Source organism: Salvelinus alpinus, chromosome 4 (genome assembly GCF_045679555.1).
Source record: "Salvelinus alpinus chromosome 4, SLU_Salpinus.1, whole genome shotgun sequence".
NCBI classification, from domain to species: Eukaryota; Metazoa; Chordata; class Actinopteri; order Salmoniformes; family Salmonidae; genus Salvelinus; species Salvelinus alpinus.
The window spans coordinates 100,063,930-100,079,887 of NC_092089.1; the positions used below are offsets into that span (position 1 = coordinate 100,063,930).

General features: G+C 44.7%; 1 protein-coding gene across 10 annotated transcripts in view; it reads right to left on the bottom strand.

The window, feature by feature from the left end:
• tnip1 (TNFAIP3 interacting protein 1) overlaps positions 1-15,958 on the bottom strand; it is a 59,817-nt gene that overhangs the window by 21,969 nt on the left and 21,890 nt on the right. For all 10 annotated transcript variants that reach the window (XM_071399760.1, XM_071399761.1, XM_071399759.1 and 7 more), the window contains 6 exons: positions 12,333-12,531; positions 10,445-10,594; positions 9,162-9,256; positions 6,107-6,163; positions 2,915-3,115; positions 337-431 (listed from right to left, as the gene is read on the bottom strand). In XM_071399760.1, the coding sequence (XP_071255861.1) occupies positions 337-431; positions 2,915-3,115; positions 6,107-6,163; positions 9,162-9,256; positions 10,445-10,594; positions 12,333-12,495 (761 nt within the window). In that variant the 5' untranslated portion in view covers positions 12,496-12,531. The remainder of the gene's footprint in view (positions 1-336; positions 432-2,914; positions 3,116-6,106; positions 6,164-9,161; positions 9,257-10,444; positions 10,595-12,332; positions 12,532-15,958) is intronic.

Below are 15,958 nucleotides of genomic sequence, written 5' to 3' on the forward strand. Positions count from 1 at the left end.
GGGAAGACCCCACTGAGGTAGGGAGAATATTAGGGAAATTCCTGAGTCATCAAAAACGATCAACTTTGACCAAATGTCACTTCACTTCACTTGAAGCTCTGTAGTCGCTGGACAGAGAATCATCGTTAAAAAGAAAAACGAAAGTCCACTCACTGTTTACTGAATACCAAGTGTTTCTTGCCTTTATTTAAACTCAAACAAAGTTCTAAACTTCACGTGGGAGCAGAAAACAGCAAAGTCAACATTCAGTTTAAATTCACAATGATAAACTCAAACGCCTCCTCTCCCCTGGGGAGCTGGAAGTCCAACTGAATCCAGAGAAAATACAAAACTCACCTCAGCAGTTCCAAGTCTCCGTTTCTGTACTGAAGGTCCTCCTCCATCTTCTTTCTCAGCTCGTTGTTCTCTTGTCTGAGCTGCTCACAAAGAGTCTAGATAAACAGAGGGACAAGCATTAGTAACACAGCACTCTCCTCCTGTAACAAGACACACACCTCCCCCCTGACCGAGGCAGTCCTGTTCGGTTCCTCCACTTCCTTCCCCATCAGATTATATCACATCCACCATCATCATCATCATCATGGTGGGCACATCAATGGTGAGAGACTTTGGCCTCCCTCCTGCCCACTGTTCTAGCCAACTACTCTAATATTGGCACCATAGTCACTCACTCTGCCCCGATGTCGTGCTATAGAAGGGGTTCGGAACGTTACAGCCCCGATGTCGTGCTATAGAAGGGGTTCGGAACGTTACAGCCCCAATGTCGTGCTATAGAAGAGGTTCGGAACGTTACAGCCCCGATGTCGTGCTATAGAAAGGGTTCGGAACGTTACAGCCCCGATGTCGTGCTATAGAAGGGGTTCGGAACGTTACAGCCCCGATGTCGTGCTATAGAAGGGGTTCGGAACGTTACAGCCCCGATGTCGTGCTATAGAAGGGGTTCGGAACGTTACAGCCGCCTCGCTGCCCTAAACAAGTTCCTGAAGAAACTATGCAAAGGCAGGAATGTCTCATTTGTGACCATTTTTACTTGCTGTGGGAGCAACCAACATCTCTTCAATGAGGGGATTCGCCCTGACCGCAGGGGTTCAAGCATTACCTCAAACATAGCGAACTGCTTAAGAGACTGACGGTCTGAGTTTGGTAGCACTCCAGTCCTCCCTGTCATAATAAGCAGCAGAGGACATGGAAATCGTATTACAGTGCCTTCTGACCCTTGACTTTTTCCACTTTGTGCACGGTGGTGGCAGCATTGTCCTGTGGGGATGTTTTTCAGTGGGAGGGACAGGCAGACTAAAGCTTGGCACACCTGTATTTGAGAAGTTTCTCCCATTCTTCTCTGCAGATCCTCAAGCGCTGCCACGTTGGATGGGGAGCGTCGCTGCACAGCTATTTTCAGTTCTCTCCAGAGATGTTCGATTGGGTTCAAGTCCGGGGTCTGGATGGTCCACTCATGGACATTCAGAGACTTGTCCCAAAGCCACTCCTGCATTGTCTTGGCTGTGTGCTTAGGGTCATTGTCCTGTTGTAAGGTGAACCTTCGCCCCAGTCTGAGCAGGTTTTCATCAAGCATCTCTGTACTTTGATCCGTTCATCTTTCCCTCAATCCTGACTAGTCTCCCAGTCCCTGCTGCTGAGAAACATCCCCACGGCATGATGCTGCCACCACCATGCTTCACCGTAGGGATAGTGCCAGGTTTCCTCCAGATATGACGCTTGGCATTCTGGCCAAAGAGTTCAATCTTGGTTTCATCAGACCAGATAATCTTGTTTCTCATGGTCTGAGAGTCATGGTCTATCCATGATAAGGCATTACTGATTTATTGTCATCTAACTCAACCAGACAGGTCCTAAAAGACACCTACACTACTGCCCAGTTGTGTGGTCATGTGCGGCAAAGAAGGACATAGGAAAATTGCAGTTGGACCAGAACAGATCAGCAAGTATTGCACTTAGATGTAAATAGAGGGAGAATGTCAGTAACATGCATGTCAAGCTCTCCAGGCTCAAAGTAGAGGAGAGATTGACTGCATCACTGTTGGTCTTTGTGCGAGATGTTGAAGGTACCAAACTGTCCGTTCAAGCAGTTGGCACAGTTCGGACACTCATCTGTACCAAGACATGCAGCCAGACGGTCCTGTACAGAGGCTGGGAAACGCAGTGTTAAATAGAGCCATGACTACATGGAACTCTGCCACCCCAGGTAACTCAAGTTAGCATTGAAACCAGATTAAAATAACATTTTACTGTATGACAGGGACTGTCACATGACATTTAAAAATATATATGTTTTGTATTTTGAATGATATTATGCATATTCTGTATTTTATTTGAGGTGTTTGGTTTCCTATTTGGACCCAGGAAGAGTAGACGCTGTCTTGGTTTTGTTTCCTATTTGGACCCAGGAAGAATAGACGCTGCCTTGGTTTTGTTTCCTATTTGGACCCAGGAAGAGTAGAAGCTGTCTTGGTTTTGTTTCCTAGTTGGACCCAGGAAGAGTAGAAGCTGCCTTGGTTTTGTTTCCTATTTGGACCCAGGAAGAGTAGAAGCTGCCTTGGTTTTGTTTCCTATTTGGACCCAGGAAGAGTAGACGCTGCCTTGGTTTTGTTTCCTATTTGGACCCAGGAAGAGTAGACGCTGCCTTGGTTGTTTCATATTTGGACCCAGGAAGAGTAGACGCTGCCTTGGTTGTTTCCTGTTTGGACCCAGGAAGAGTAGACGCTGCCTTGGTTTTGCAACATAATTTGGTTCAGCATCAGGAATGACAAACTCACAATTGTTGTTCGCTATACAGGTGACATGCTGAATTTCCAGTTTTCAAAATATACCTGTGTGGACAAGCTGTTTACTTCTCTGCCTGCCTAGCCATTTGTCTACCTGCCTGGCTTTCTCCCAATCTGCCCCTCTCAGTTACCTGTAGGAGGGACGTCCTCTGCTCGTTCTTCTGGACCTTGGAGGAGAGGTGGTGGAACTCGACGGCCATGCGTCCCAGGTGGGCTAGGAGCTGGTTGGGGTTGGACGCCTCAGCAAAGATACTAAATGAGCTTTCTAGACGCTGCAGCTGGCTGGTTAACTCCTGGTTCTCCTGAGGTAGCTGCCCTGTTCCTGCACCAGCCTGGAAATCAAATCAAACTTTATTTATATAGCACTTCAAAACAATACATTTCTAGACAAATATGAAATTAAGATAAATCAAAGAAGAGAGATAAACAATAGTAAAACAACAGAGGACCTGAGACCGACACCAAGAAGACTCAGTCACAGCCTCTGTGCCACCATACAGACTGGACAGGACAGGACAATCAGAGCCTCTGTACCACCATACAGACTGGACAGGACAGGACAATCAGAGCCTCTGTACCACCATACAGACTGGACAGGACAGGACAGTCAGAGCCTCTGTACCACCATACAGACTGGACAGGACAGGACAATCAGAGCCTCTGTACCACCATACAGACTGGACAGGACAGTCAGAGCCTCTGTACCACCATACAGACTGCTGGACAGGACAATCAGAGCCTCTGTACCACCATACAGACTGGACAGGACAATCAGAGCCTCTGTACCACCATACAGACTGGACAGGACAATCAGAGCCTCTGTACCACCATACAGACTGGACAGGACAGTCAGAGCCTCTGTGCCACCATACAGACTGGACACATTAATCAAGTAATGTCAAAACATAAGATTTCTCTCTCCAGTTTTGTGGATACTGGATGTATAAAAATAAGGAAAAGTCCTATCTGAATTATACAGCCTGTAGATAGACAGTCCCCCTTGTGTGTCAGTCTCAGTCCCACCGTGCCCCATTGACTGGTCATGTAAGTTGTGCTCCCTATCCTATATGCAATGCAAAACTCCATTAAGATTGAGTCAGAGGTGGTGAAACGTTTATAAAAAGCTCAGTGTAGTGGCTACCGAGTGGCGCAGCGGTCTAAGACACTGCATTGCACGCAGTAGTGCTAGAGGCGTTACTACGGTCCCGGGTTCATATCCCGGGCTGTGCCACAACCGGCCGTGGTAGGGAGTCACATAGGACGGCACACAATTGTCCCAGCATCGTCCGGGTTAGGGGAGGGTTTGGCCCAGCATTGTCCGGGTTAGGGGAGGGTTTGGCCCAGCATTGTCCGGGTTAGGGGAGGGTTTGGCCCAGCATTGTCCGGGTTAGGGGAGGGTTTGGCCCAGCGTCGTCCGGGTTAGGGGAGGGTTTGGCCCAGCGTCGTCCGGGTTAGGGGAGGGTTTGGCCATTGGGGCTTTACTTGGCTCATCACGCTCTAGCGACTCCTTGTGGCGGGCCGGGTGCCTGCGGGCTGACCCCAGCTGCCAGGTGAACGGTGTTTCCTCCGACACATTGGTGCGGCTGGCTTCCGGGTTAAGCTGGCGGGTGTTAAGGAGCACGGTTAGGCGGGTCATGTTTCGAAGGACGTATGGACTCCACCTTCGCCTCTCCCGAGCCCGTTGGGGAGTTGCAGCGATGAGACAAGATTGAACAATTTGGGAGAATGGGGTGGTAAAATACAAATAAATAAAATAAGAAAAGCTCAGTGTATAGCCTTGAAGAAATAGTTTTCCTATCCTTTGGGTGATGAGGCATATATCAGTGACGGTCATATGTCATGTGACTCTATACCATATCTGTCCGGAATATCCTGTGACATATTCTTCCCTGTCAAGCATTCCCTAACAGCAGGTGTGTGTGTGTGTGTGTGTGTGTGTGTGTGTGGTCAGTAATAATCGTGGACATTCCCTGTGCTGACTCATGTTGAGCTCACAGTATTGAGTTAGTTAGCGGTTGACTCACAAGAAAAAGAGAGAGAAGAGAAGCTCCTGATATGGGAGAAATGACCAGAGAGAACAGAAAGCTAAGGAAATGAAACTTGAGGAGCTGCTTTCAAGCTCTTAGATTCATCACCAGGTATGACATGTTCAATGTTTTAACTGCGTTGACTAGAAGTTATGACACACATATATACAGTGCATTTGGAAAGTACTCAGACCCCTTGGGTTTTTCCACATTTTGTTACAGCCTTATTCCTCAATCTACACACAATATCCCATAATGACAAAGCAAAAACAGGATTGTAGAAATGTTTGCAAATTTATAAAGCAATTAAACTGAAATATCACATTTACTTAAGTATTCAGACTCTTTCCTCAGTACTTTGTTGAAGCACCTTTGGCAGCAATTACAGCCTCGAGTCTTCTTGAGTATGACGCTACAAGCTCGGCACACCTGTATTTGGGGAGTTTCTCCCATTCTTCTCTACAGATTCTCTCAAGCTCTGTCCGGTTGGATGGGGAGCGTCGCTGCACAGCTATTTTCAGGTCTCTCCAGTGATGTTCGATCAGGTTCAAGTCTGGGCTCTGGCTGGGCCACTCAAGGACATTCAGAGACTTGTCCAGAAGCCACTCCTGTGTTGTCTTGGCTGTGTGCTTAGGGTCGTTGTCCTGTTGGAAGACGAACCTTCGCCCCCAGTCTAAGGTCCAGAGCAGGTTTTCATCAAGGAGCTTTTCAGACAAGAGAATCTTGTTTCTCTGAGGAGTGGCTTCAGTCCGGCCACTCTACCACAAAGGCCTGATTGGTGGAGTGCTGCAGAGATGTGCTTTTCCAAATCATGCCCAATTAATTGAATTTACCACAGGTGTACTCCAATCAAGTTGTAGAAACATCTCAAGGATGATCAATGGGAACAGGATGAAACTGAGCTCAATTTTGAGTCTCATGGCAAAGGGTCTGAATACCTATTTAAAAAAGGTATTTCTGTTTTTTTATTTTTTACAAATTTGCAAAAATGTCTAAAATCCAGTTTTTACTTTGTCGTTATGGGGTATTGTGTGTAGATTGATGAGGATTTTTATTTAATTAATCTATTTTAGAATAAGGCTGTAACCGAAGGCACTGAATATACACATATTACAATCTTGCTGAATGTGATCCTTCTAGACACAAACAGATGCATTGACTAGTTCTGAATGTAGGCTACACACACACCTTTATGGATTAAACTGAATCTATTACATAAAGAACCTGGATCATTTCCAAACATCCCATTTGAGCCCCGTTATTGTGAGCTAGCCCCGTGTGAAAATTGGTACTTACCGTCTGGGTATCGGCGGTCTTCTCCATATTCACCACCTCGAACTCTGACAGACCTTCCTAGAAGCACCAAACAGGACAATGACAAACTGAAAATAGATCCAGACTGAACTTCTGGATGGCATTTTTATGTCTATGCGTCCAGTAAGAAGGAAGTTAGAGGTAGTTTGGCGAGCCAATGCTAACTAGCATTAGCGCAATGACACTGGAAGTCTATGAGAACAGCTAGCATGCTGCGCTAACGCTAGTTAGAAACTTCCTTCAAACTACACGTAGAGACATAAAAATGTTATCCACGAGTTCACCTGACTCCGGGGAAGTAGAAAAAGGGCTTCATGGCCAAACCCCCAACTAACCCTTTAACACTAGAACAGATAAAGTAGTAATTTTGACTGCTCATGAATTTGATTTATGTCTCTGCCATTTTGTAAGTCATGCCCCTCTCCGTTCTTGATTTTTTCTAAATAAGTCTATAACACTGTCGGTGTTAGAATCGTAATATCACAAACAAAACTAGAGATATAAGCAGTTACAGGAGGGCATGTAATTTGTTATGGTTTTCCCCAGTTGCCCCTACTTCTCCCGACAGTAAATAGGGCCTGCTCTGCTACTTCTCCCGACAGTAAATAGGGCCTGCTCTGCTACTTCTCCCGACAGTAAATAGGGCCTGCTCTGCTACTTCTCCCGACAGTAAATAGGGCCTGCTCTGCTACTTCTCCCGACAGTAAATAGGGCCTGCTCTGCTACTTCTCCCGACAGTAAATAGGGCCTGCTCTGCTACTTCTCCCGACAGTAAATAGGGCCTGCTCTGCTACTTCTCCCGACAGTAAATAGGGCCTGCTCTGCTACTTCTCCCGACAGTAAATAGGGCCTGCTCTGCTACTTCTCCCGACAGTAAATAGGGCCTGCTCTGCTACTTCTCCCGACAGTAAATAGGGCCTGCTCTGCTACTTCTCCCGACAGTAAATAGGGCCTGCTCTGCTACTTCTCCCGACAGTAAATAGGGCCTGCTCTGCTACTTCTCCCGACAGTAAATAGGGCCTGCTCTGCTACTTCTCCCGACAGTAAATAGGGCCTGCTCTGCTACTTCTCCCGACAGTAAATAGGGCCTGCTCTGCTACTTCTCCCGACAGTAAATAGGGCCTGCTCTGCTACTTCTCCCGACAGTAAATAGGGCCTGCTCTGCTACTTCTCCCAACAGTAAATAGGGCCTGCTCTGCTACTTCTCCCAACAGTAAATAGGGCCTGCTCTGCTACTTCTCCCAACAGTAAATAGGGCCTGCTCTACTACTTCTCCCGACAGTAAATAGGGCCTGCTCTACTACTTCTCCCGACAGTAAATAGGGCCTGCTCTGCTACTTCTCCCGACAGTAAATAGGGCCTGCTCTACTACTTCTCCCAACAGTAAATAGGGCCTGCTCTGCTACTTCTCCCAACAGTAAATAGGGCCTGCTCTGCTACTTCTCCCAACAGTAAATAGGGCCTGCTCTGCTACTTCTCCCAACAGTAAATAGGGCCTGCTCTGCTACTTCTCCCAACAGTAAATAGGGCCTGCTCTGCTACTTCTCCCAACAGTAAATAGGGCCTGCTCTGCTACTTCTCCCAACAGTAAATAGGGCCTGCTCTGCTACTTCTCCCAACAGTAAATAGGGCCTGCTCTGCTACTTCTCCCAACAGTAAATAGGGCCTGCTCTGCTACTTCTCCCAACAGTAAATAGGGCCTGCTCTGCTACTTCTCCCAACAGTAAATAGGGCCTGCTCTTCTACTTCTCCCAACAGTAAATAGGGCCTGCTCTACTACTTCTCCCAACAGTAAATAGGGCCTGCTCTACTACTTCTCCCGACAGTAAATAGGGCCTGCTCTACTACTTCTCCCGACAGTAAATAGGGCCTGCTCTACTACTCTCCCGACAGTAAATAGGGCCTGCTCTACTACTTCTCCCGACAGTAAATAGGGCCTGCTCTACTACTTCTCCCGACAGTAAATAGGGCCTGCTCTACTACTTCTCCCAACAGTAAATAGGGCCTGCTCTACTACTTCTCCCAACAGTAAACAGGGCCTGCTCCACTACTTCTCCCAACAGTAAACAGGGCCTGCTCCGCTACTTCTCCCAACAGTAAATAGGGCCTGCTCTACTACTTCTCCCGACAGTAAATAGGGCCTGCTCTACTACTTCTCCCAACAGTAAATAGGGCCTGCTCTACTACTCTCCCAACAGTAAATAGGGCCTGCTCCGCTACTTCTCCCAATAGTTGAAAGTGCAGTGCCCAGTTGATAATCACCCCGATAATTGCTTTGAAACTGAACCTAAACTAATTTTACACATATAACAGATGAAACTAATGTAGTATGATGATGAGAATGGGTGAGTTGATGAGCAAGGGGTTAACATGCCTAATTATATAATCATTAATTGTGAATTTAGAACACTGCTAGCCATTGTTAAATCTCTAAATGGTATGTACCCTATATCAGTCCACCGAATCCCAGCCGTCTTATCAGTCGACTCTGGACTACTGGGAGTACGCTACAAAGTGAGAGTGTGTGTGTAATTGTACATGCTGAACAGCTTTCAATATCTAGGAAAATATCCATATCAGGCCACAGGTGAGGCAGTGGCAGAGAATGTAGTGATGAGGCTTTGTGGAAGCTTAGGTTGGCACCACGGACAATTTCTTAACTTCACTGTCATTGGGCAAACAAGTTGCTCGCAAAGAAAACAAGTCCGGCTGGCACCATGAACAAAGTGAGACGGGAGCTCCCTCCCTCCCTCTCTGTACAACATAAAACACCTGCACAGCCGTTGTACAACGGTGCTGAAGACTGACAAGACAACAGGACTCAAAGAGAGAACCAGAGACTATTGCTCCTTTCAGTTAGCCTTTGCTAAAAGCCAGAAACCAGTTGGGACAGACGTAAAAGCACCACCTGACATGTAAACGTTATGTCTCAGATGTAGGCTAATGAGACTGTACTTAATGGGCTGCTCAGCCTGATCAATAATATCTAGAAAATATGAAGTACTCTATAGCTATAAAGTAAAATCTGTTTACTTACGCTGGGCTGTTCATGATTTAGGGCCTTCCCCGTTGAGAGACACGGCTGACTCTCTCTCTGGTCCATACTGGGCTGGCGGTGAAGCTTCCCCTGACCTGAAACAGTCAGGAGTCACCGTTATAGGGTCGTTATAGCGTCACACCACTGTTACATAGTCACACCGCTGCTACAGGGCCGTTACATAGTCACACCGCTGCTACAGGGCCGTTACATAGTCACACCGCTGCTACAAGGCCGTTACATAGTCACACCGCTGCTACAGGGTCGTTACATAGTCACACCACTGCTACAAGGCCGTTACATAGTCACACCATAGTCACACCGCTGCTACAGGGCCGTTACATAGTCACACCGCTGCTACAGGGTCGTTACATAGTCACACCGCTGCTACAGGGTCGTTACATAGTCACACCGCTGCTACAGGGTCGTTACATAGTCACACCGCTGCTACAGGGTCGTTACATAGTCACACCGCTGCTACAGGGTCGTTACATAGTCACACCGCTGCTACAGGGTCGTTACATAGTCACACCACTGCTACAGGGTTGTTACATAGTCACACCACTGTTTTTATTTAACCTTTATTTGACTAGGCAAGTCAGTTAAGAACAAATTCTTATTTACAATGACAGCCTACTGGGGAACAGTGGGTTAACTGCCTTGTTCAGGAGCATTTTTACCTTGTCAGCTCGGGGATTCGATCTAGCAACCTTTCGGTTACTGGCCCAACGCTCTAACCACTAGGATACCTACCGTTATAGGGTCATTATATAGTGTTAGCAACCACCTATAGAAACCTCAGGAAAAGCTTGCTGTTACAGGCCCCAATGCAGACGTGTTTACCTCAATATTAAATCATTTGGTCAAAAAGAAACAAAAATTGATTCTTAGCAAAAAGCAATTTCTCAAGTAAGAATTTTGCTAGGATTGTCTGTGAGTGGTCTGAGTGGGGAGGGGAAACTAAACATATGTAATTGGCAGAGAGATTTGGATCTCTTTCTTATTGGTCTATTAACAAATTTACTGCATAGTGATGTCACCATGGAAGGCCAAAACTCCATCCAACTAAAACAGGCTGAAATTTCAGCTGGCCTTTTTTCAAACAGCTGGCCTTTTTTCAAACAGCTGGCCTTTTTTCAAACAGCTGGCCTTTTTTCAAACAGCTGGCCTTTTTTCAAACAGCTGGCCTTTTTTCAAACAGCTGGCTGTACTGGGCCATTGATGATAACATACTGCTGTAAATCATGAATAATCAGGTAGGAAACCCATCTCTGATAGCATACCTTGTGTCTCAGTCTGAACAGGTCCTCCCATACACAGACTGGTAGCGAAGCTGGAGGTAGAAGACTTCAGGGCCTCGTTGTCTCTGACCAGCTCTTCTACACGCTGACGCAACTTAGAAGCCTCCCACTGAGACTCCTCCAACAGGTCTCCTACACACCAGACAGACAAACCATCAGTAACAACAACCGTATTTACAGTAGTAACAAACAGCTCCTACACACCAGACAGACAAACCATCAGTAACAACAACCGTATTTACAGTAGTAACAAACAGCTCCTACACACCAGACAGACAAACCATCAGTAACAACAACCGTATTTACAGTAGTAACAAACAGCTCCTACACACCAGACAGACAAACCATCAGTAACAACAACCGTATTTACAGCAGTAACAAACAGCTCCTACACACCAGACAGACAAACCATCAGTAACAACAACCGTATTTACAGTAGTAACAAACAGCTCCTACACACCAGACAGACAAACCATCAGTAACAACAACCGTATTTACAGCAGTAACAAACAGCTCCTACACACCAGACAGACAAACCATCAGTAACAACAACCGTATTTACAGTAGTAACAAACAGCTCCTACACACCAGACAGACAAACCATCAGTAACAACAACCGTATTTACAGCAGTAACAAACAGCTCCTACACACCAGACAGACAAACCATCAGTAACAACAACCGTATTTACAGCAGTAACAAACAGCTCCTACACACCAGACAGACAAACCATCAGTAACAACAACCGTATTTACAGCAGTAACAAACAGCTCCTACACACCAGACAGACCATCAGTAACAACAACCGTATTTACAGTAGTAACAAACAGCTCCTACACACCAGACAGACAAACCATCAGTAACAACAACCGTATTTACAGCAGTAACAAACAGCGCCTACACACCAGACAGACAAACCATCAGTAACAACAACCGTATTTACAGTAGTAACAAAGAGCTCCTACACACCAGACAGACAAACCATCAGTAACAACAACCGTATTTACAGCAGTAACAAACAGCTCCTACACACCAGACAGACAAACCATCAGTAACAACAACCGTATTTACAGTAGTAACAAAGAGCTCCTACACACCAGACAGACAAACCATCAGTAACAACAACCGTATTTACAGCGGTAACAAACAGCTCCTACACACCAGAGACAGCTAGAAACATCTTGATTTGAAGTAGGCCTAGTCACTTGTTCATTATGGGTTGTGGCATATAGCTGAATATGTTATTCACAGTCTACATGACCTATAATACATGACGGATAGACAGTAGCTAGTGCTTCTGATGACTAACAACTAAATCATGCAGACCCTGAGAACATTACTCATTACAGAGAAACAGCACATAACCAAAGAATGGACTACGCCAACACTCACTAGTCCCAAGTCACTACAGAGAAACTCCCTGCTAACATTACAGCACATAACACAAGAATGGAATCAGGTCTAACCACATTGTTCCTTCAAGGCTATGAGAATGGAATTTGTAGCTAGAACGTATAGGTCACAACACTAATCTAGACAGATGAGTGTGATGAGGGTTGAGGTCCTGGTTGTGTGGGGTTTGGACTTGAGATCTGTCAGATCACATGTAGTTAACCCAGGTCTACTGCTGTACTGTACAGTGGCATTGGTACAACGTCACAAGTACCTACACTAATAGAGATATATGAGGGGGGGGTGTTGTTTAAAGAGCTGTAGTCTTACATGGAGTCATTTGAAATCCCCCGAACTAAAATCTTACGTAATGTGGTCAAATGCCAGATTACATTCTGTCCACTAGAGATTAGGATCATAATTAAGAGCTGGTGATCTAGACCAGAGAGGTAGTATATATCACAAAAGCAGGTACAGACCTAAGCTCTTGAGTCCCTTCATCCTCTCTCTGAGCACGCTGTTCTCTTCCAGTAGTAGTCTGTAGCTTCCCCCTCCACCGCTGCTGCCCTCCTCTCTGGCCTCTCTGGCCTTAGCCTCGCCCCCGCCTGGGTCATAGATACGATAGGGCCCTTTTCCTTCCATCGCCACTGAGTCACTTACCAGGCATGGTGCTGGGAACTGGAGGAACAGCAGAACAGAAACGTCAATAGGAAAGAACCAATAGAAAAAAGAGGGGCAGAGATGTGTGGGAGGTTTCAGTTAGGGAATGTGTTTTGACTCAGTAACTTTTGTGACAGTATGGGGAAATAGGCTCATGTCATGTTTACCGTTTGTCATGGGAGGAACCTATACTTCAGTAGCCAGATCCCAGATCTGTTTTTGCTATCACATCAACTCCTTGGAATGGCAATGAGTGACAAGGAGTTGACTAACTGATCTGGGACCAGGCTAAGTCAATAGCTATATCACACAAGGCTAATGGGGAAACTAATAGACATTGAGATGTTTAGCCTACCATAACAAAATGCATACCACATACAAGAGGACACGTACTAACCTCATACAAGAGGACACGTACTAACCTCATACAAGAGGAAACGTACTAACCTCATACAAGAGGAAACGTACTAACCTCATACAAGAGGAAACGTACTAACCTCATACAAGAGGAAACGTACTAACCTCATACAAGAGGAAACGTACTAACCTCATACAAGAGGAAACGTACTAACCTCATACAAGAGGAAACGTACTAACCTCATACAAGAGGAAACGTACTAACCTCATACAAGAGGAAACGTACTAACCTCATACAAGAGGAAACGTACTAACCTCATACAAGAGGAAACGTACTAACCTCATACAAGAGGAAACGTACTAACCTCATACAAGAGGAAACGTACTAACCTCATACAAGAGGAAACGTACTAACCTCATACAAGAGGAAACGTACTAACCTCATACAAGAGGAAACGTACTAACCTCATACAAGAGGAAACGTACTAACCTCATACAAGAGGAAACGTACTAACCTCATACAAGAGGAAACGTACTAACCTCATACAAGAGGAAACGTACTAACCTCATACAAGAGGAAACGTACTAACCTCATACAAGAGGAAACGTACTAACCTCATACAAGAGGAAACGTACTAACCTCATACAAGAGGAAACGTACTAACCTCATACAAGAGGAAACGTACTAACCTCATATTGCCTAAGGAGAAGTACTAACCTCATATTGCCTAAGGAGAAGTACTAACCTCATATTGCCTAAGGAGAAGTACTAACCTCATATTGCCTAAGGAGAAGTACTAACCTCATATTGCCTAAGGAGAAGTACTAACCTCATATTGCCTAAGGAGAAGTACTAACCTCATATTGCCTAAGGAGAAGTACTAACCTCATATTGCCTAAGGAGAAGTACTAACCTCATATTGCCTAAGGAGAAGTACTAACCTCATATTGCCTAAGGAGAAGTACTAACCTCATATTGCCTAAGGAGAAGTACTAACCTCATATTGCCTAAGGAGAAGTACTAACCTCATATTGCCTAAGGAGAAGTACTAACCTCATATTGCCTAAGGAGAAGTACTAACCTAATACAGGAGAAGTACTAACCTAATACAGGAGAAGTACTAACCTTATACAGGAGAAGTACTAACCTTATACAGGAGAAGTACTAACCTTATACAGGAGAAGTACTAACCTAATACAGGAGAAGTACTAACCTAATACAGGAGAAGTACTAACCTAATACAGGAGAAGTACTAACCTAATACAGGAGAAGTACTAACCTAATACAGGAGAAGTACTAACCTAATACAGGAGAAGTACTAACCTAATACAGGAGAAGTACTAACCTAATACAGGAGAAGTACTAACCTAATACAGGAGAAGTACTAACCTAATACAGGAGAAGTACTAACCTAATACAGGAGAAGTACTAACCTAATACAGGAGAAGTACTAACCTCATATTGCCTAAGGAGAAGTACTAACCTCATATTGCCTAAGGAGAAGTACTAACCTCATACAGGAGAAGTACTAACCTCATACAGGAGAAGTACTAACCTCATACAGGAGAAGTACTAACCTCATACAGGAGAAGTACTAACCTCATACAGGAGAAGTACTAACCTCATACAGGAGAAGTACTAACCTCATACAGGAGAAGTACTAACCTCATACAGGAGAAGTACTAACCTCATACAGGAGAAGTACTAACCTAATACAGGAGAAGTACTAACCTCATACAGGAGAAGTACTAACCTAATACAGGAGAAGTACTAACCTAATACAGGAGAAGTACTAACCTAATACAGGAGAAGTACTAACCTAATACAGGAGAAGTACTAACCTCATACAGGAGAAGTACTAACCTCATACAGGAGAAGTACTAACCTCATACAGGAGAAGTACTAACCTAATACAGGAGAAGTACTAACCTCATACAGGAGAAGTACTAACCTCATACAGGAGAAGTACTAACCTCATACAGGAGAAGTACTAACCTCATACAGGAGAAGTACTAACCTCATACAGGAGAAGTACTAACCTCATACAGGAGAAGTACTAACCTCATACAGGAGAAGTACTAACCTAATACAGGAGAAGTACTAACCTCATACAGGAGAAGTACTAACCTCATACAGGAGAAGTACTAACCTCATACAGGAGAAGTACTAACCTCATACAGGAGAAGTACTAACCTTATACAGGAGAAGTACTAACCTAATACAGGAGAAGTACTAACCTAATACAGGAGAAGTACTAACCTAATACAGGAGAAGTACTAACCTAATACAGGAGAAGTACTAACCTAATACAGGAGAAGTACTAACCTAATACAGGAGAAGTACTAACCTAATACAGGAGAAGTACTAACCTAATACAGGAGAAGTACTAACCTAATACAGGAGAAGTACTAACCTAATACAGGAGAAGTACTAACCTAATACAGGAGAAGTACTAACCTAATACAGGAGAAGTACTAACCTAATACAGGAAAAGTACTAACCTAATACAGGAGAAGTACTAACCTAATACAGGAGAAGTACTAACCTAATACAGGAGAAGTACTAACCTAATACAGGAGAAGTACTAACCTTATACAGGAGAAGTACTAACCTAATACAGGAGAAGTACTAACCTAATACAGGAGAAGTACTAACCTCATACAGGAGAAGTACTAACCTCATACAGGAGAAGTACTAACCTAATACAGGAGAAGTACTAACCTAATACAGGAGAAGTACTAACCTCATACAGGAGAAGTACTAACCTCATATTGCCTAAGGAGAAGTACTAACCTAATACAGGAGAAGTACTAACCTCATATTGCCTAAGGAGAAGTACTAACCTAATACAGGAGAAGTACTAACCTAATACAGGAGAAGTACTAACCTAATACAGGAGAAGTACTAACCTCATACAGGAGAAGTACTAACCTCATATTGCCTAAGGAGAAGTACTAACCTCATACAGGAGAAGTACTAACCTCATATTGCCTAAGGAGAAGTACTAACCTAATACAGGAGAAGTACTAACCTAATACAGGAGAAGTACTAACCTCATACAGGAGAAGTACTAACCTAATACAGGAG